Source organism: Hoplias malabaricus, chromosome 8, assembly GCF_029633855.1.
Source record: "Hoplias malabaricus isolate fHopMal1 chromosome 8, fHopMal1.hap1, whole genome shotgun sequence".
Taxonomy (NCBI): Eukaryota; Metazoa; Chordata; class Actinopteri; order Characiformes; family Erythrinidae; genus Hoplias; species Hoplias malabaricus.
In genome coordinates this window covers 39,950,906-39,973,138 of record NC_089807.1, presented here as the reverse complement: position 1 = coordinate 39,973,138, position 22,233 = coordinate 39,950,906, and the positions used below count along the sequence as shown (strand labels likewise).

The window sequence follows — 22,233 nt, the reverse complement described above, 5'->3', positions numbered from 1 at the left end:
TGAAGCTTGTGTGTTCAATTCCCGCTCTGGGTGACTGTCTGTGAGGAGTGTGGTGTGTTCTCCCTGTGTCTGCGTGGGTTTCCTCCGGGTGACTGTCTGTGAGGAGTGTGGTGTGTTCTCCCTGTGTCTGCGTGGGTTTCCTCCGGGTGACTGTCTGTGAGGAGTGTGGTGTTTTCTCTCTGTGTCTGCGTGGGTTTCCTCCGGGTGACTGTCTGTGAGGAGTGTGGTGTGTTCTCCCCGTGTTTGCATGGCTTTCCTCCGGGTGACTGTCTGTGAGGAGTGTGGTGTTTTCTCTCTGTGTCTGCGTGGGTTTCCTCCGGGTGACTGTCCGTGAGGAGTGTGGTGTGTTCTCCCTGTGTCTGCGTGGGTTTCCTCCGGGTGACTGTCTGTGAGGAGTGTGGTGTGTTCTCCCTGTGTCTGCGTGGGTTCCCTCCGGGTGACTGTCTGTGAGGAGTGTGGTGTGTTCTCTCTGTGTCTGTGTGTGTTTCCTCCGGGTGACTGTCTGTGAGGAGTGTGGTGTGTTCTCCCTGTGTCTGCGTGGGTTTCCTCCGGGTGCTCCGGTTTCCTCCCACAGTCCGTTTTTGGTTGGTAGGTGCATTGGCGACTCAAAAGTGTCCGTAGGTGTGAGTGACTGTGTGTGTGTGTTGCCCTTTGAAGGACTGGCGCCCCCTCCAGGGTGTATTCCTACCTTGCGCCCAATGATTCCAGGTAGGCTCTGAACCCACCGCGACCCTGAACTGGACAAGGGTTACAGATAAAGAACGAATGAATGAATTTGAGTGCTATAACATTTCTTATTAAGGAGTGTTTGAACAATTCCCCCACACTGTCTAAACTGTCTTTATTTAAGACACATTACACAAGCCATGAAACATACAGCTATCCTGCTGTGCCTCTGCATCATAAGCCCTCCCGAAATACACAAATTAGCCATAACATTAAAACTACCTCTTGGTTTCTACACCTATTGTCAATTTAATTGGCTCCACTGACTACATTGGTGCACTTGGTAGTTTACAATTACTACATTCAGACGGATATATATATATATATATATGTGTGTGTGTGTGTGTGTTAAGATCTCCGTCTGAACGTGGTAGAGTTACGTAGTTTCCTACGCGGCGCGCCAGAGCTGGAGGCGTGCGTAGTGGAAAGTGAAAGCTGGTCCCTTTGGTCTCAGTTGGCGCAGGGGTGGGTCGCTACTGTGTATTTACTCTAAAGGAGAAGAAGGTTCGAGCGGAGATGAGTTCGTTCAAAATTGGGAGCTAATGGACTGTCTGAGAAAGTGGGCTTCTGTTCGCTTGAAGTTCACACGAGACGCGCACACGCTGCGTGACATTGCCTTATTTTCCCCCCGCTTATTCTGGACTTTGGCATGATGACAAAATGTGATCCGGAGCTGCGGTCGTGGTTGTATGGCCACTCACATATTTTGCGCTGATGACCATCTTTTTGACCCTCTACTTGATTCTGGTCTTGGGAATTTGGAGTAAACCCAGAAAGCACAGATCCAAGGTAAGACCCAGAGTACCTCTCGACTGCGGCTGGGGATTTGAGCTGAGCGTGGAACTGCAAACGTGCCTGTGGAAGATAGGAAACGACTGAGCACAAAATAGACCCGGTTATACTGGGGTTTAAATGCGTTGTGAAGCTGAACTGCAGTCATGATGGTCTTCACTGGTTTTGTGAAGGTCTTTTCTGGTCTACAGGAGAAAGAACGCAGCTAGGACCCATAACTACCAGTACCTAGAATTTGTTTCAATCGTAAAATTACGTATAGCCCGCCTGCTTTATTATGTTTACATTTATTGTGTTCCTTGCGTCCATTCTGAACTGTTGCTGCATTGTTATTTTTGCATTGGTGACCGTCATTGGATTATTATCATTGTCCAGTCCTAGCAGGCTTAGTCCAGGAAATCTGGGAACAAAATTATCCATGCACCTCTATTAGAAGCTACACTTGAAGCCCCAGGAGTGTAGAATCTATTTCTCTCCATTTCACACCAGGTTCACACAGCCTGATACTCCATATCTCTCTGTAGAGGGCGCAGACACGACGTTTTTTTTCCAGTTGGTCAAACACTTTCGGTTTCGAAATTGAGGCGCTGCCTACTCCCGCTGAATCCATTATAAATCACCGCTGTTTTTTCAGCCAAGAACCCTTCAACCCCCACTGTTCTACTGTTCTTCAGACTGATGTTATCATTAAGAATCCTAAAATAGGTTCTTCCAGGTTTTTTCAGTAAATTATAGAACCATGGACTGTGTAAACAGCGTGAGGCAAAAGTTGCAGGGGACCGTTTTATTTCTTTAACATTCGCCCACCTTCCAATTGGGGAAAAAAAAAAACTTTAAATATGACGACCTTGTTCCGGATATTGATTAAAGATAGGAACCCTCACCCATTACTTGCTTCAGGAGTCGTGTGCCCTGCGAGTCGACTCCCCCCTGTAGAACCATTTGAACTATGAAATGGCCTTCATATTAATGGAGAATGTGTTGGTTCTGTGCAGTAATGGTTCTTTTATTGCACAACTATTGGTTCTATTGTTATGTCCACTTTGTTACAATAGAAGAGCCGTTGTCAGTTAAACTGCATAGAACCAGGTGCACCACATTCTCCATTAACCTGAAGAATATTTCTCCATGAAAATGAGTCTTTATCGTTGCTAAAGGAAACTTGAAGAATTCACTTTTAAGCGTGGAACTCTCCACACTTTTATACATTTAATGTTGAGTGGAGATTAAAAAAAATAATGTATTATTTATGTATTTATGTAAATATGTATTATATATAATGTGAGTCACGTTAAACGCTGAGGTAAATTTCTGTCGAAAGTGTATATTTTAATCTCCACGTTAGTGTTTGTTTCATGTGGATAAGCCAAGTAGAAGCGGAGATATACTAATTTAAGTTTCGTTTGTAAATAACATGCTTACGCGTGAGTAAAAGTGCAAATAATTCGATATTTTTTAATATCTTCGCCATTTTTCGTCTTTTAAAGAAACGGGGAAAAAGTCTGGAATCTGCTTTCTCTGATCTACAGGCTGAACGCAGCATAGTGAAGGGGCGGGGCGAATTTGCTCGGGGAGAGAGAGATAGAGTGAGAGCGAGTGAGAGAGCGGGGGAGGCGGGGGAAGGGAGAGAGACAGAAAGTGCTACAGAGATAGATACAAACAGGGATACTCAGCTTTTAGGTTTTATATTTTGTTTTGTTGGTGAAAATAAAGTCAAACCTGGACTCAGAATAATACTGGAGCTGTTTTTACGCGTTGAAAATGAAGATTTGAGACCCGCATGCACGTAGAGTTCAGAGTGATGGCGACGTAAAGTAAATATAATTATTTATAGAGTGACCAGACGTCCTCTTTTACCCGGACGTGTCCTCTTTTTTAGACTTAAAAAATGTCCGGGCGGAATTTCACAAACGTACGGAATTTTGTTTTTCTAGAGCTTACATAGAATTTCGAGAAGTTTCTTTCACAAACTAGTCCCGCCCTCCCCTACTCCGTTTGGTTCGCTTGAGTGAGAAGGGGGCGTGGTGAAGTAGCCTAAAATCTTCTGATTGGACGGTCTGACTGTAGAGCTACCGTTATTGGTCGATAACCTTCTCTGTAAACATTTAATTGGTCAGTGTGCACGTCAGTAGTCCTTGTTTATGTCAGGCAAAGCTCATGTACCTACCCTCATCTCGAGCAACTATGCCGGAAGGTTAAACGTAAGTTCTCGCGAGAGCTTAGCCGAGACGTGTCCTCTTTTTCACCATCTCAGATCTGGTCACCCTATTATTTATAAACTAAATAGTTGTGTATAACTTAATTATATCTCTGTTTTCAATAAATATGTTTATTTTTACAATTTGTTTTTTCATTTACAGTCTTAAAAATGCTACATTTAGCATGTTTGTAATAATTTATAATAAAATAATAGGATTTTTTTTAAAATCGATTTTATGTTTTGTCAGTTTTGGGGTCAAATATGATGAAAAAGTGGGCCAAAGAGAAAAATAACTGTCACATCATAAAGTTGAGGTTGTTCTGAAAATAAAGATACCAAACATGGGCATAGGCAAACATTATGTGATGCAGGATATTAGGGCAAAATCAGAAGTATACAAAACCAGCCGAAATATGCCTACACTCCTAAGGGTTAAGCTAAATAATATACTATCTCATCTCATCTTCTTTTCTGCTTGTCCAGTTCAGGGTCACGGTATAATACATTATTTTATATATTATTAGTAACCCTGAACTGGGCAAGCGGTTACAGATAATGAATGAATGAATATATTATTAGTAATGTCCTGGACACTATTAAAACTGGCTTTAGAGCATGTGTAAACATTTGCATAAAAATTGAAGTTATAACCTGTTATAAATATACTATTGTCTTCTAAACAACGTATACATACCCTGTTCCTACATGCACAGATCATCCCCAACATTAAAACCACAAACAGAAGGGAATCACATTGATTCATTGTCTGTAACCGCTTATACAGTTCAGGGTTGCAGTGGATCTGGAGCCTACCCAGAATCACTGGGTGCAAAGCAGGAACACATACTTAGCAGGGCTCCAGTCCTATGCAGAACAACACATGTTTACGCCTAGGGACACTTTTGAGTCGCCAATCCATCTACCTACTGTGGGAAATTCATGTGGGCACAGGGAAAACACACCTCACAGACAGTCACTCGGAGCGGTGTGGAAACCCACAACTCCAGGTCCCGGGAGCTATGTGACAGCGACACTGTTGTGCTACTGTGTGAAAGGTGTCAGAAGATAGTGCAGCGCAGCTTGCAGCGTAGAGAGTTGTGTAACCGCAGACCAGTCAGAGTGCCAAATTTCCACTGTCTACAACTGGCCCATGAACATCAGAACTGGAGCATGGGGTTAGAGCTGTTCTGACTGCATGAGGGGGACTTAAAATCAGGCAGGTGTTTTTATTTTTATGGCTGATTGGTGTGTAACATATACTGTATAAAATATTGTGGCATTGGCTTAAATAAAATGGGAGAACATCGTAGCACTTTTAAGCAGACATTCCCCAACACGGGTAGGGGTAACACACAGGGGTGAGACACACAAGGGCAGTGGGTTAAAACCTTGTACACAAACGCCCACACAAACGCAACCACGAATTAAAATACATCCACCACAACTTCCTCCCACAGTCCACACACATTGGTAGGTGGATTCCCTTTGAAAAGCTATTCACAGGTGTGAGTGTGTGAGTGAATTCGTTTGTGAGTCTCTGGGCGCAAAGCAGAAACAAACTCTAAACATGCACCAGTCCATCACAGAGCATCATACACTCACCCAGTCGCTCACACAAACACACCTGTCCACAGGTGTGATTCTTGAATGAATGAGTTAGTGAATGTGTGAATTGTACACTGGTGTGTGTGTGTGTATGTGTGAATAACTGGCAGAGTGTGTGAAATTGTCCACAGGTGTGAGTGACTGAGTGATTGGGTGAGTGAGTGAAATTGAAAGTGTAAGTGACTGAGTGAGTTGTCCACAAGTGTGATTGTGTGGGTGACTGGCTGAGTGTGAAGTGCCCTGTAATGGACTGGTGCATGTTTAGAGTTTCTGCCTTGCCCCCAGTGATTCTGGGTAGTGACCCTGAACAGGATGAAGTGGTTACAAAAATTAATCAACTGTCTTAACCAGGGCATGCTTGTTGTTGCTTTGCATACGATCAAACCCGGAGCTCCACACTGCAGTCTCTGGAAGGTTGCCAAGTATTCAATGAATGATGTGAACAGACTAAGATAAGAAAGGCAGACGTATTTAAATTACATTCCTTCATATTTATAGTTCTATTTTGCTTTGCTCATGAAGTCAGTTTGTAAGTAACTGTGCTTTCTTCCATTTTTGGAAGAGTTTCCAAAGCCAAAATTAGCCTGTTACATGCTAGGCAAGCTCAGCTTCATGTTAGCGGCACTGTACTGCTGCTGATAATGTTAGCCCTTCGGCGTCGAGCTAAAGCATTTACATAGCCTCCCCTGTAACAGACCCTAAATTTACCAACTCAAATTGAGCCTGAGCTTCTTTTAGATGTCTGTACAGTTTGATACAGATGAGTTATTTTGACACTCTTTTAATTTTATATATCAGTTTTAATTATCTCCTTTAGCTACGAGCTAAATGCACGCAGTCCAAGAACAACAAAGATCAAGTTATGTTCGTGCAAGTTCTGTAGCTGTATTTTAACACAGTACCATGGGGTCCTAAAGACATATTCACTTCTGATTTTGCGTTGCTTCTAACATGAAGTGCAGCGACTTAATAATTGTCCCATGTCTTCGTCTGAATATCTCCAACCACAGTAATGGACCTTCTTGACCAAAGCATGTCACAGACTTTCACTAAACCCCCAGAAGTATGTTCACTTGTGGAAACGGCATATAATATGTCTCTGAAAATAAAATGTCTGTGATATGTTTCGGTCACAATACCACAAGGTTCAAACATCACAGTACTCTATTCTTATATTTTTGCTTTGTTTTTTGCGCTTGGTTCTTTCATTTTTCCACTTACTTTTTTGCTGTTATGTTTCAGGTATTTGTTTCTCTGCCCTTATTTTCGCTTGTTTCTATTACTACACTATTGTTAGGTCTCTATAATGCTTTGTAATGCTGCCTTTGCACTCTGATAAAAGCAGATCCATCACTGAGATAGGAGATTCCGAGATGACGCGGCAATTCTGTATTTTACCTCAGAAAGAATTTTGTTTTGTTTAGATAATTTTATCCCAAGTTTGCTTACTAAAGCAGCCCCACAAAATTAACCGGGTGGTCTTTTTTCACAGTTTGTGGGTCGGTGTGTTCTAGATCGTCAAATGAATGTGCAAATGCACTGAACATGAGTTGCTTTCACAATATTCCCTTTAATGGCTGGTAGTATGGTAGAAAATATGTCTTTAATATCAGTCTATAAGAAATAGTTTTTCATGGGTACAGACACCTACAGGGTTTTCAGTATTGGCCTGTATTCCAACAAAACACAGCTCGTGGAAAACACGTCCTAAACTTCCTTGTGCAAGTTTCTGTTTCATATTTTGACCTCTGCCTGCAATCCTGCTGACGACTGTGCGACTGTGCTGTTTGTGTGTGCTGTCCATTTGAGTGACATCAGCTTTAAAACTAAAAATAGCTGACGTTTTTTATTTTACTTTGGGGCAGCTTAAATGTGGTTTGAATTTATTGTAACTCCTGAATCCAGGTGGACTGAAAAGCTAGGAAATGTCTGCGTGATGAATGTGTTGATATTTCCGAGACTCTGTTGTTGCCACAGAAACAAAAACAACGACGCAGCAACAGATGGCTGATTTTTTCGTACTTTCTTTTGCTTTTAAGCTGTTTCCGTGTCAGTGATTTTGCTTATTTTTCTGTCTGAAACATTGAATTAACTTCTTTTTCTGTTAATAAAATATCCATTTGGAATCAACCTTTCACTTTTGGGATCTCCCTTACGTTTTGTGGCTTTTGTTGTGCACTGTGCTCTCACACTTTTCTAATTGAAACATTTTCTGAGAGTTATCTCCTCCAGCCTCGTGAAATTCTGGGTCATTTTATTGTTATGTGATCAGTCTTGAAAACATAAAGTGTGGATGAGGCCTTAAACCTGTGCTCTGATCTCTTACAGGGAACAGTGAGATGCATTTGTCTTCTCTGGTGCTTTGACAGTAACCTGGAGTACCATTTGAACATCGAGGTTTGGAATTCTTTCTTAATTCTGAGGTATATCACTCTCAAACAATAAGACATTGCATGTACTTGACAATGAAGGGGCTAGGATGTAGGTGTATGTAAATAAAACTGGGCCTGATGATATAATTTGTTCATTTTTTAAGTAAAAAAAGTAAGTACAAAACCTCTGCAGCAAACTGTGTGTTAATTTTTCCAGAAATATTTGCATGCATCCACAGTCTTTTTTTTTTAAATGTCTACAGTGCTTCAGTGATATTCTACTCAGGGAACTTAGAGGCACATTCCGAAAGATGTCACTTGCACTTTACATTGTCGTTGCACTGGTAATATTATGCCAGTCTTTGTTTTTGTTTTTTTTTTCACCTCTGGAATCTGTTATTATTTCATAGAACCCATTTTTCCATCGTCACTCTCATTGTTCTGTGCCAATATCTGCTACACACAACCTATAAATTATAGCTGCACTGCCAGGTTTAGCAAGCTGTTCTTTTCATTTTGCTTGGCAGTGATCTGAATTTTTGCTCTGTTAGTCCACAGCATTCGTTTCCCAGTTGCTTCTGGTGTGTGTGGTTGTTGTTGGGGCTTGATCTGTTAGATATAAGGCTCTTATTGAGCTTTCAAGTGCTGTATTTTCTGCTTGGAAGAGCCCATGGTTTTTATATTAACCTATTGAGAATTTAGGAGTAGTCATGAGCTGACATTTAGCAATGACACATCTTGACCTGCCTAACCGGTCACATGTCATTTAATATGTAACACATAACTGATGTTCAGAGCCTGGAACGGTGTGAGCATTTTTGCACGTGCCATAATTTATTTTGTTAATTTTATAGTTCTTCTATATTAACCTTTAAATGTGTATTTCAAAATGTAACTAACTTTTGCATTTATAAGTAGAGAATGTGTCCTTATTTTATAGGCTACACTTTATAGGCACAGCAATGAGGTGGAATCATTGTCTTTCTATGGGTACGTTTAGCAGATGTATTGTTTCCAGGCCAGCAAATGATAGTCAATTTGTGAAACAGGACACCGAGGGCCCTACCCTTTAAAGTGTATGGTGAGATACAGCAGCTTCATTCTGGGCACTTACTTGTACATTAAAAGTAGAAAAATATATCTCTAAATCTCTCCTGCTTTCTTTTTAGTGGTTCACTAGAGGCAATACATTAATGGGATCCAATGAGCTGAGCGGCCATTTCAGAAGATTAATGTGCACGGATGGTGGGTGGATATCATTAGCACTTGATTGCAGAAATAAATGATTTAAGGATATCAGATAAAGGGATAAAGGAGGTATAACACTGTTTTTACAGTACATCTGCTATGAGAGAGCCAGTGTTGTGGTATGCGGTGATATATTAATAACAAACGTAATAATACGTTATATTTATAAAGCGCTTTTCAAGGCAGTACCAAAAACTAATTAAAACAAAAAGCAAATTAAAACACTTTCTAACTCAGAGTGACTGGCTTGTGTGCAAATTACTACTCAAAATGGTTCTGAGAACAGCGCTGCCTTCAAGGCAGAAGGAATGTATCGCTTGCCAGCCAACAAGTAGGGATGAACGTTTGTGGTAAGCACACATTGGGTGGAGGTTTTCAAATAGTGTGTCATAGACTGGTAAAGCTACAGTTGTGATATAATAGCAAGTCACATTAAATAGTAAGCAATCATACCAGTCCTACCACCTACTTTGTTAGCTAAAAGGATCAGACTTTTTTTCCAGTCAGTTTTCTCAGAAATGAACACTATGTAGATAAAGGATTTAACAAAATGCAATGCATCACATACAAAGACTATGGAAGAGAGCTTTCTAAATACAAGCCCCCACCGACATGTTTATTTAACTGATTATATAATGAACGAATACCATTTGGTTTGCCTCAAAGGCAGTCCTGCCCTGAACTGTTCAGAGTAGCGATTTTGCACTTGAGTGAGTGTCTACCATGTCTGATCATGTTACAGAGCTAAGTGAATATAGATTTAAGAGTCTTGCCTAAGGACTTTGTGGGGCCTGACTCAGTGGGGAAGTGAAACGCAGTGCAGTCAGGTTACTACATTTCAGAGACACTTAAATATCAAATCAGAATCGTACCTGGGTTTAAGCAAATATTCTTGCTTAAACAACATAAACATAAACATGGTGGTGCGGCAGGGGTTGGCGCTCTGCGGAGCTCTGTGTGTTCTACTACTAGGGCTGCGCTTGTACCTTCCTGGTTGTGTTAAGAAGGGCATGTGCATCTGGCGTAAAATCTATGGCAAAATGTGTAGGGCCTTGGCCAGATCAGCAGGCAATCAACTGTGGCCACTCTTTGTGGGAGCAGTCTATATTTAAACAAAAAAATGTTGGCAAACGTACTAAAGTATTTTTAAAGTATTCTGCTTTGAATTGTGTTAGCTTGTAGGCAATGTGGAGAATGTGGAATAGAGTTGTACGTTTCTCTCTGTCGCATAGAACATAACCTAGACCTGCCCTTATAGCCTTTCAAACTTGTTTTGAAAGGAAAGCTTATCTTGAAGTCTTAGAGACTCAGATGGAGGTGAACTACTCCATGTCTCACTAAGAATCTACAGTTTTTGTAAGGGACTGAGAACTGAGATGATCAGTGTGTGATGTTGTAGCACTGAGAGGGGATGTTTGCACTTGAAATTCTGAATATTGTTATTACTTACAGAAGGCTTTATCCTGTTTGTCACATGTAGGTCCATGTAGTCTATTGTCAGCTGAAAACAGAAAAAAATGATACTAATAATGTATTGTGGCTGTACACACAGTAACAAAAAAAACCAAACAAACAAACAAAAAAAAAAACACTGCAGGACTTCATAGCCCTTCCTCTCTCTAGTTCATGACTCACGTTGTTAGAATCAGCTGTGGGTGGCAACATCTGTGAGGGGTTTTCTATCTCATCTTATCAGCACAAATATTTATATGGTATGCAGCAAACGACTATTCGTCATATTGTTGAAATCAATCACTGGCTGATTGTAAAACTAAAGCAAGCATGAATGGGCAACAATCTTGGGCAACATCTTAGAATATCACCAATGATGTTGCTCATTAACTGCTCAGTTCCCTTCCACTGCAATTTCTGTAGTCATTCATTATAGTATTTCATTTCACGCAAATCTCCAGACTATGCATTTTCAATTTACACATGGCCAAAGAATTCCTTTCTGAAATATTCTGAACTCCTCTCTGTGCCCTTTGCAGTTCTGTTCTAGTTCCAGTTTTGCAACACTTATAGCCTAAGGGTGCATTCACACCTGAGTTTTTAAGAGTGGGCCATTCAAACATTTATAAATGAGTGCAGTTAATTTTGACAGGTGTTAACACTCCTCTCATAGTCAAGAGACATTAAACAAATAACCTGTTGACAGCTGGTATATTGTACCATAGACTGTAAGCATTAGAGTCCTTGGGCAAGACTCCTAACAGAGTATAAGCCTCAGTATGTAACTTTATTATGGCTGGTACATTATTTCGAACCATCATATCAACAATCTAGTCAGGCTTATGTTTTACAGCTGTGATTGTAATGAATAAAGATGTTAAACATCTCAGTTCTCATGTAAATTAAGGGCTAAGACTCTGCATTTAAAAGAGAAACATATGTGTGTGAGCATATATTTTTACATCTGGAAGCCTGATGTCGTTTTCAGGGCGAGAGAATGCTGGTGTCCATCTGCTGGATTGCTGTTTCTCCCCGTGTCTTACTCATGTTTTGTTTATCTTTGTTGAGTCAAAGTGCAGCAGGTTTCTTATGTGCTGCTGTCTGCTGTGACTTCCATCCAGGACAGGGCCTTGTTTTTATATTACTGCTTGGTAGTTAGCTGCCTTTTATCTCTGATGTTATCCGCTGGGCCTACCACCCAGGGGAGTTCTACAACCTAACTGCTTGTGGGTGGCTGCATGCTAACCTTCAGCACTTCTGCTCGCTGGGACTGTTGACGGAGGGAGCCTGTCGTTGTTGCTGGTGGCTAGCGACCTGCTATCACTGCTGCGGGTGGTGGCTGATGTTGAATGCGAAGCATGTTCTCATTGCCCATTCTTGGCGGCTAGCTGTCTGCTAACACTGCTGCTAGCTCTTGCAGATGTAGACTGAGGTAGCATGTCCTAATTGCTGCTGACCAGTGGCTAGGCGCCTGCTAACTTTGTTGTTAGCTGCTGCTAACAATGTCAGAGGGAGCCCATCTTCAGCTAGCAACCTGCTAAAACTGCTAGTATTTAGCGCAATTGTCAATTTAGTGAGTTAATTTTAACCCTGAGATTTGCTTCTACACACTGTGGGGCTACCTACTCTGATCACTGGTGTTTTTGTACTTTATGTATTGCTGTGTTTTTCTGTTTGTCTTTTAGTGTTCTTTGTAGCGCATTGTTAGTGCTTTGGGTTCTTGAAAAGGGATTTACAAATACAGTTAATTTAATTATATTACCATTATTGAATGGGGATCTGGATAACTCTCTGATATAAGTCTCCAAAGCATCTCAGACTCCCTCTGGAAGGCTTTAAGTGAGTGGATAGTCTGGATAGACTGACAGTGTCTCCAGTGTCTTGAATGCTTTTGGGGTTTTTTCACACACAGATCAGCTCAGAAAGCAAGAAGTGACATGCATGCTGTTCTGGGCAACAAATGTGATCCATGTAACAATATGCTATCCAGAGCACTCACAAATCTGTAACTGTTTAGAGAGGCTGTGATGCTGACATAATATTGACAGAATTAGAAAATGAATAACTGAAAGGGAAACATATGCTACCACTGTCATCAGTGGGTTAAAGGGGTCATGGTTACTGAAGATGTATGATTGTCACTTATTTTCTCACCCCTGACTTTCTGATAATATCTTGATGCATCTCTTCTACAAGTTCCTGTAAGCCAGTTAATCATACTAATATTATTATTTGTCAGTCTTACATTATTTTGGATGCCAATGTTAATGGAAAAATGGCCTGTGCAACTGACTGAGTAAATTATTATTTTATGGTGTATGTTTAAATGGTTGCTGAATACCATGAAAAATTCAAACCATAACATCCGCTAGATGATTTGCAGGCTACTTCCTTTTTTGATACATTGTATTTGCACATTTACTGGGGATTTACACTTAAAATTGATGAATATTTATTCAGGCAGTGCTGGAGTGATTCCATGCACCTGAACAAATATGAAAGGTCTAATAGCAGCTCCCTCCTGATCTAATATCCCTTTCAGGTATGGGCAGGACTGGATAAGACACTTGTATGAAAACACCTCCCCAGCGTTCAGCCTTTACCTCTCATTTAAAAGCTTCAATGCTCATCCTGTAACTCTGAGAGACATCTGAAGTGACCAACTAAGCTCCTATCACATTTCCTACAATCAGGCCAACCCTTCCTGACCAGTCAAATGACAGAGATCCTGGGGTGATAATTTTGAACCTGATTTGAACCTTGTTTCTGTGCTCAAGAGCCAAAAATGTCATCTATAAAGAATCTGATTCTCACTCCTGAGTCATGGTTAGACATGTACCCTGCCTACGCTGAAAGACTAATAGTCCTCTGGTAAACACCCACTACTTAACACGCAGTATTGCTTTTGGATACCCACATCTAAGGTAAGGTTCTGGGGTCTGAGCTTAAGGGTGTTGCACAGAATCTCTTAAAAATGTCCTTATGTAAGGAAATGTGTTTTGTTACGGGGGGAAAGTTCTGTTGTTTCCATGGAAGCCAGTGTTTATATGCACTCACTGTGATACCTGTTATCACCTCTCTTGTAGCAGCTCAAAGACATCAGCATACGGGCGAGGGTGTTTGAAGCTCTGTGAATGATGTGGCACACTGTAGACTTATGGACATGAACTACCTCATCTGACTGCAAGGATCCCATAGCATATAATCTGAGAGCAATTATTAACTGCATTGCTGCAAAAAGAGCACAACTGCGGAAAATAGCATGATCCAACTCAAGACGGTTGGACAAATCATGCATTAACTGCATTTTCAATCTATAACTGAAAATCAACTAGTCCTCATTAAGCGTATCCAGTGGGTTTTCCCAGTCGCGGAACACTGTCCTCGGGATACGTTCATTTATCGCCATAAACTCGGCCACGTTGCGGTTACGACAGTATCAGAGGTACCTTAAGTGGTTTTCCTTGATTGGGTGCTAAGGTGTTTGTGCAACGGTTTAACAAACTTTAAGAGATTTCTTAAGGGACAAGACAAAATAAGGAAAAGAGCCTTAAATACATAAGTAAACATTGTAGGGAAACCTTAAGGAAAAGACTTACAGTGTTTTGTTCAACTGATTTTATGTTAAGGAAACCTTAACATTGACTTTAAGAAAAATCTTAACTTAATGTGTCTTCTGCAACTGGCCCCTCTTGGAAAAAGCAGCCAAACTTTCTCCTTATCTTTCTGGGTCACTAGAAACTGGTTCACATGACCCAAATCCGCTCTAATTATGCCACAGGCTTGTTATGAGACAATCTGACTTCAGGTTATTCGTGCCCAAGAGAAAAAGATCTGTGCAGTCTGTTATCAGCGAAAGGTACAAATACCAAGATGTGGCATGGTGTGTGGTTTCTCAGTGCCCATTGCAAATTCACTGGAGTTTTAGCAAGTCATTTGCAGACATTAAGTGAAAGTAGTTTCCTGGGAAGTCCAACGTCATTCCAGCAAGTCAGTTCCACGCCTCATTTTGTACATGCTAAAACATCAGTGGCCTTGTAAAAACAGATTGCTTGACTCTCCATGTCTGAGGACAAAATCTTTGTTCTTCTCAAAAAATGTTGCATCAGAAAGAGCAGAATCTGATGCAGACCTTTTGAAGCAAGAATCTCAAGAATTCCAACTCACAACAGTTTGTATCCTCAGTTTCCAAATGATTAAACAGTGTCATTAAGGGGAAAGATAAGGTAAATCAGTGATAAACACACTTCTGGGCCAGTGTTTTTGGAGTATGTTGCAGCCGTCTAATTCGAAATGTGTTTATATTTACAAAGTACAGTCAAGTTAATAAAGCTTTGCTAGCATGGATCATATATGAAAAGGCTGGAATGGGGAGGTGAACTCAGATATAGCTTTTGGGCACGAGATCAGAATGCATATAAAGCCAAACACGGCTGGAGAGATGAATACAAGAAAAAAGGGGCGGCGATTGGGGATTGAGGAGGTGGTTGTGAGCTTGTCTGACATGAGGTGACTGTGCAGGGTATATATAGGGCTGAGGGGTGGAGGTCAGGTGTTGTTCTACTCCCAAAATGATTAAATAACTTTAATACAAGAGAGAATCAACAAATCACATTTTTTTTTATTTTATTACATTTTACAGAATTAAACAATGTCTTAATTGTTTTTTCCTAGAGAAATGCAGTTAGTAGCAATAATTACATTTATGTATAGATAGATAATGATTTAATTAAACCCAAGGCCATTTCAAAAGTACAGGGTGGGCCATTTATATGGATACACCTTAGTAAAATGGGAATGGTTGGTGATATTAACTTCCTGTTTATGGCACATTAGTATATGGGAGGGGGGAAACTTTTCAAGATGGGTGGTGACCACGGCGGTCTATCTGAAGTAGGCCATTTTGGATCCAACTTTTGTTTTTTCAATGGGAAGAGGGTCATGTGACACATCAAACTCATTAGGAATTTCACAAGAAAAACAAGGGTGTTTTTGGTTTTAACGTAACTTTATTCTTTCATCAGTTATTTTTCAAGTTTCTGACCACTTATAAAATGTGTTCAAAGTGCTGCCCATTGTGTTGGATTGTCAATGCAACCCTCTTCTCCCACTCTTCACACACTGATAGCAACACCGCAGGAGAAATGCTAGCACAGGCTTCCAGTATCCGTAGTTTCAGGTGCTGTACATCTCGTATCTTCACAGCATAGACAATTGCCTTCAAATGACCCCAAAGATAAAAGTCTAATGGGTCAGATCGGAAACTACGGATACTGGAAGCCTGTGCTAGCATTTCTCCTGCGGTGTTGCTATCAGTGTGTGGAGAGTGGGAGAAGAGGGTTGCATTGACAATCCAACACAATGGGCAGCACTTTGAACACATTTTATAAGTGGTCAGAAACTTGCAAAATAACTAATGAAAGAATAAAAAAAGAGTGTCACATGACCCTCTTCCCATTGAAAAAACAAAAGTTGGATCCAAAATGTCTGACTTCAAAATGGCCGCCATGGTCACCACCCATCTTGAAAAGTTTCCCCCCTCCCATATACTAATGTGCCACAAACAGGAAGTTAATATCACCAACCATTCCCATTTTATTAAGGTGTATCCATATAAATGGCCCACTCTGTACAACAGATTAGTGTAAAATATTAATAGAAAACAAAAGGCTTGGAGCAACTGATTAAAAAGCAGGTTTCTCTTTTAAGACACAGAGCAGAGCTGTAAGCAGCCTCACTAACAAGATGTCAGTTACAGTGGTGAAGGACAGTACACGTTGTACTAGTTTTTTCCCTTCCCCTTCATGATTTATTATGGACTTTCCTATTCAAATAAACTGAGCAAGGCTGAATGTTGATGTTGGCCACTTTTTTACACTGTTTCCAATCTTTCCATGCAGTTATTGTTTCTTATAGTTACTGTTCACTGAACTGCAAACCACACAAAATCCTTATGCACAATTGGGGAGGACTAGCCTGGAAAACATTTGATTATGGCACCAAACCACAAGCTTAACATAATGACTTATGGGTATAAAGCAAAATAGAAGAGAGATATTGAAAAAGAATCAAACACAAAAGAAACAAACGTACACATCCATATGAACGGCACAAAAAAGGAGAAGAAAAATAACTGCCAATTGACTCAAAATTAGAAAGAAGATGAGATCACTCAGTAGAAACAAAAGTAGAATCAAACAGTAAATGAAAACTATAAACATGGAAACAATAGAAACTAGAAAACTGGAAAAAAAATGAGAAACATTCAAAAACAATGAAAAACTGTGGAAAACAACAGAAACCATGGAAAGCAGCGTTCCCTTTAACTGCAAAAACAACATCTTAAATCTTGGAGAGGAAGGGAATACAGGAACACCCCTGCCTTCTCATAGGACCTGGCCAACTAGTAGTAATGAACTCACTTGGAATCTCCTTGTACTCCTCTTAGGAGTCAGTTTCTCCATGATCCTAATGTCCCACAGGCTACAGTCGTATGGAACATATTGTTTGGAAACACTTTTTAAAGTGTTAAAAGAGAGTGTTTGGCTCAAATCTCTGCATATTTCAGGAATTACATCTGCAGTAGCTCATTAAACATCAGCACAGCAGTGCAACACACTTTGTGGGCAGTGAGGATACACACACCCACACCCAGAAGGGCAGGAAACCACATTGGTGCCCTGGAGTCAGTTGAGTGATAGGTAATTTAGTCAAGGTCCCAATTCTGCTGATCTAACCTTAAGGCCATAGCTGCCTCCCTCTTAATGGCTGCTCCAAAACACATGAACACATGAAGATAGACCAATGCAAAATAGTACAGACAACGTTATGGCAGTATATAATTGGTGTGGTGTTTGATCTAGAGCTAATTATCCAACATCAGCACCTGACCTGTGTGTACTCATTCTGTGATTTGAAAGACATCAAATCCTCATAGCAATGTTTCATTAACAATGTTATTAAAGACTTTTTCATACTGTGTTACAGGTCCTTGCAAAATATTTTTTCAAAATATCTTTATTCACACTGCATCATTGTTGTGGAGTTTCTGTATGAACCTTTAAATAATCTTATTATGTGCTCTGCAAAGTTACTGTTTACTGGTAAATACTGTACGTTTGTTATACATTTCCCTCAATATTATATATTCATATGTGACATCATGCCTTTTTCAAAGCCAAAATATGAATATATGTGATTAATTTGAATGACTGGATTTTAATACATATTTTTAATTTTTTTAATTTTTTCCCAGCTATCTAAGTGTATTTCTGACCACTGTGGACGCCACGGACTCCAGATTTATAGAGCTCCGGAATGTGCTGAAGCAGAAACACATATTTGAAGTAAGAAAAAAATCTGATGTAATATCAAAGTCAATTGGAATATCTGTTGATTATTTATATTTTAAGGCATCTCTTTTCAACAGAGTGTATGGCCAAATATTTGTGTTTAGATCTGATTCTGGATTCCTCCTCAGCTGCACATTACAGTGTATTAAATGTATCATATTTGGTTACGTAATATTTCATTTAAACACTATGTGTTTGTTACATCCGCTTGTTTTTATTTGAATGTTTTAGAGATCAGATGCCATGCTGTATACTCCAAATCCAGATACAGATGTAAGTTTGCTTCTTTTTATTTTAAGAATACATCTTATATAACATTTCCAATGTACATAGGGTCAGTCCTTTGTTTACAGACACCTTTACTAAATATAGGACAAAAAAAAGTTCCTTGTGATTTAAAAGTTTATAATTCCAGGATCTTTTCAATGATCATTCACATAAATCTGTTTCACTGGGTATAGATATGATAGAAGTCACAAAGGCCAGTATCTCTTTATTCAGCAAAATAAATGAAAATAAATGAAAAAAAAAAATGCACTAATGTCATGAGCATTTTAAAACCACAAACGCTGTAATGAGCGTGCCCAGAAATTTTATTTTTTGCTCCATACACATTGGAATTGTGGTAAATGGCCACTGTTTAATATAATAGATCTGTGATGTTTTTCTCCCTAAGATACAAATGGCATGGCATGAATTTTAAAACATACTTGAAGGAAAAATTATATGAAATCTGCTAATTCAGCAAAAAAACCTGGAAGTGAATTGTGGACAAGTCATTCATGAGGGCAGTGACTCAAAACAGATGTCCCCATTTTCACATATGTGATTCAAAAGCTTAGCCAAGCTTTTGACATGACTATCTCAGCCCCATGACTCAAACCCCACTGAAAGACAGCCTCATTGAGGCATTGAGAGGAAACTTTAGATGGTGGAGAGACTCTAAGGATTCTGTTTGAGGAGTGCATCATATATTTGTTCTTCTCATGTTTCCACTGGTTGCACAAAGTAGTAAATAAATGTAGTGGTGTCAATCACACATGGTTTTATTAAAAGTAAAAGGGCTGTATTTTGAAATTCCATATTTATGTACTTTTTTACAGTATAATATTATACTAAAATATGATATTTTTATCTATATATGTTTGAAAAACGATTTTATTTCAGAATGTCCTGATTGGAAAACCAGAAACTGGTTATAATTACTATTACAATGTTTAAAGTATAGCTTTGTGAAAAATCAAAGTTTAAAGTTTGTGATTTTAATAATAAATAAACACTTAAAATATTTTATTATGAAATTCAGAATCCAAGTGCTAACTGCATAAATGTAAACACAGGTTGAATATCCTTCAAAACTAAACAACAAGTTACAAATGAGTTTCTGTGATAGTTTAAACAATGAATAAAAACTTCTGCCAAGTACAAACATACCATTCCACCTTAAAAGACGCAGAGATTCTGAATGTGTGCAAAAAAGAGAGAACAGCAGTTTTCCAGAATTGTAGACGTTGCCTTTAAAGCAGAAAAGACTAGTTAAAGTGTTTCAGGACACAGTAAACCTTACTGTTAACTACAGAAAAAACAGAACTACATAAATGAGATGGCCATTCTGAATGAACTCGTGGTTTTCCTTAACACAGTTTCATAACTTTTCATGCCAGAGGTTTTAAACACACCCCTGCCTACCACTCAAGGTGTAATAATATTGGAAATGTGGACATGATGTGGAAATAATTTACTTCCAGTTAAGTGTGTAAATAAAGTAATTTGATTCATTTTTTACTAAAATTATGTTTAAAACAATTTTACCAAAGTTATCATCGTATTTTAAAGTGAATATACGAACATACTACTCACTGTCGGTACACGGGGGCGGACGCAAACGCTAAAACACAAAAGACTTTTATTTACAAAATATAACAAAACTAAGACAGACTAAGATTACAAAACAAAAATGGACTAAATGAAGAACAGCAGAGATGGACAGACTAGACTGAGAAACATGACCTGGGAAACAAACAGAAGGAAACAACAACTGGAAATGAAACAAATGATAGTAGAGACAGACAGACAAACTAGACCAAGCAACACGATGACTGAGAAACGAATCAACGACAGAGGAAACAAAACGAGAAACAGCAGAGACAGACTAGACTTGGAAACGAAACGATGACGTGGAAAACAATGGCGGAGAAACAACGGAGACAGACAGACAGACTTGAAAACATGGCAAAAAATGACAACTGGGAATGAAACAATACAAATGACCAACAACTGGGAAGTGACACATGAGGACTTAAATACTAAACACAGACAACGGACACCTGGAACAGATAACGAGGGGGACGGATACAAATAAGACTGATGAGGACAAGGGAGGAGACACAAATAATAACAAACAGAGCCCTGTGCTAAGTGAGCACATGGCAGGGGAAAACAGACATGACAGGACAAGGGCGTGACACTCATTTACAATGTTTGTTAGCAATGTTACCTTTGTAGGTTTAGCTCTAAACTATAGAAGTGCAATTAAGACTCCAACACATCTAAGTAGAGGAACTGCATTTGCAATTATTCAACAATAATATATCATTTAATTAATTAATTCATGCATGTATTCATTCATTCATTCATTCATTTTCTGTAAACACTTCACCCTCTTCAGGGTTGTATTGTGTCAGGAGCCGAATAATAATGTCATGTTAAATTTACATTCAACCTTTGTTATACATTTTATTTTAATTGTGTTATTAATATAGTTTCCTCTCTGGCTGCAGGCTTGCCTTTCAAAAATGATGTACTGCTACCTGCTAGAGTTGCTTGTTATTGCAACAGAAGAAGATGACTGTCCTAAGGACTGTCACGCCCAGACAGTATACAGCCATAAAAATCTCTATTTCAATTGCTCCCATGTAAGTTTGTTCATATTTTGTGTCTGAATCATTGCCTATAATACACACCTAAGGAATTACTTTGATGATATATCATAGTGATTATTAATACAAACTCTATCTAATTGTGTAATAACAGTTTCATAGCCAAATGATTGCTTTTATGACTGGGTTAAAGCAATTACTTTAACATTGTCATAATTATAATTACTAGTATTACTATTAGTAGTATTAGTAATTGTAAAACTGGTCTGAAGGCTTCCTAGTAATAGATGTTATTTGCTTGTTGGTTTTATAGAGTGAACAACAATGTCCAGAATGTGAAAGCTACCCATTAATGAACGCCACAGAGTTCTCTAAAAGTATGGAGAAATTTCTTCAGAGAATGTCCTCCACCGGCAAATTAAACTGTTAAACTAAATCATAATGTTTATACCACTGATCCTATGTAAATAGCTCCTTGTATTTGTTGTTGTCAATATTTATAAACATTACATATTACAGCCTTATTGTACATGTATTATTACTTGTCTCAGGTAAAATGTGTTAATTTACTCCACTTTCTAGTTTTTACAGATTATTTTTTTTACATCTGCTTATGTGGGTCTCTTTCTGTAAACATTACCTACAACTGAATATAAGGAAAATGAATAGGGATCCACGTGGCTCATTGGAAAACTCCCCTTAGACCAGGTCTAAGCCTCATTAAAGAACACACATCTTATTCTGCATGTATCTATCCCTGAAGATGGTGCTGGATAAAGCTTTTCTGTATCTGTGTATATGATCCTGTATGTAAATTCCACTGTATAAAGCACTGTTAATGTCTCTGAAAGTTAATAACTGGCCAAAGATATGTGGATCATTTTTTCATCCAGTCTCATCCATATTTTTGTCCAATGAAGGGTTTTATTCAGGACATCTGTAGTAAAAGCTTCTACTCTTCTGGGAAGGTTTTACACCAGATGTTGGACCATCACTGTGAGGATTTGATTGCATTCAGCCTTGCGTTGGATAATTAGTTCTGTATTCATGTCATTGTATTCACTCATCCTAAATGTATTGGATGGAGCTTCATCACTACAAAGAACACAGCTCCACAGGCCCGTGCTGGGCAGGTGTATATCTCTCTGGCCAGTGTTTGGCATTGAGCATGGGGGCGTCCTGCAGCTGCTCCAGAGCATTCAGATGTACGGACATTGTGTTTGTATGGAGATCAAACGAAAGCCCATTGACAACATTCATTGCAGGAAGTGGCCAGACATTTTTAGAGGCATAGTATATATCTATAAATGTAGGAACCTGCAATGAAAATACAAGTGAAATAAATTGTATAAGCTGAACTGAATGTAAGAGCTCTGCGACTGTTAGATGTATGTCCGTGATATTGTGAAGGGAATGAGCTTACTTTGCAAAGAGCGTAGCGGACACTTCCGTATGAGCTTGTGCTGTATACGCTTTCTGAAGGGTGAGTCTAGTCAAGAGTCTTTTACAGCCGGCTCTGAGTGTAATCTGATATCTGCACCCTTCTATATTGCCTCAAAGCATCAATAAATGTAGCATACTCTCACTCCCTCTGTCTGTGTCTCTCA

The 22,233-nt window shown here is 39.3% G+C and overlaps 1 protein-coding gene across 1 annotated transcript; it reads left to right on the top strand.

Annotated features, from left to right (window-relative positions):
- The first annotated feature begins 1,137 nt into the window (after positions 1 to 1,137).
- Positions 1,138 to 22,233, top strand: il15 (interleukin 15). Its single transcript, XM_066679756.1, has 6 exons — positions 1,138 to 1,515; positions 7,652 to 7,746; positions 17,651 to 17,741; positions 17,979 to 18,020; positions 20,528 to 20,662; positions 20,940 to 22,233. Exons 1-6 carry the CDS (start codon positions 1,441 to 1,443, stop codon positions 21,054 to 21,056), a joined length of 555 nt encoding a protein of 184 aa, XP_066535853.1. The 5' UTR covers positions 1,138 to 1,440; the 3' UTR covers positions 21,057 to 22,233.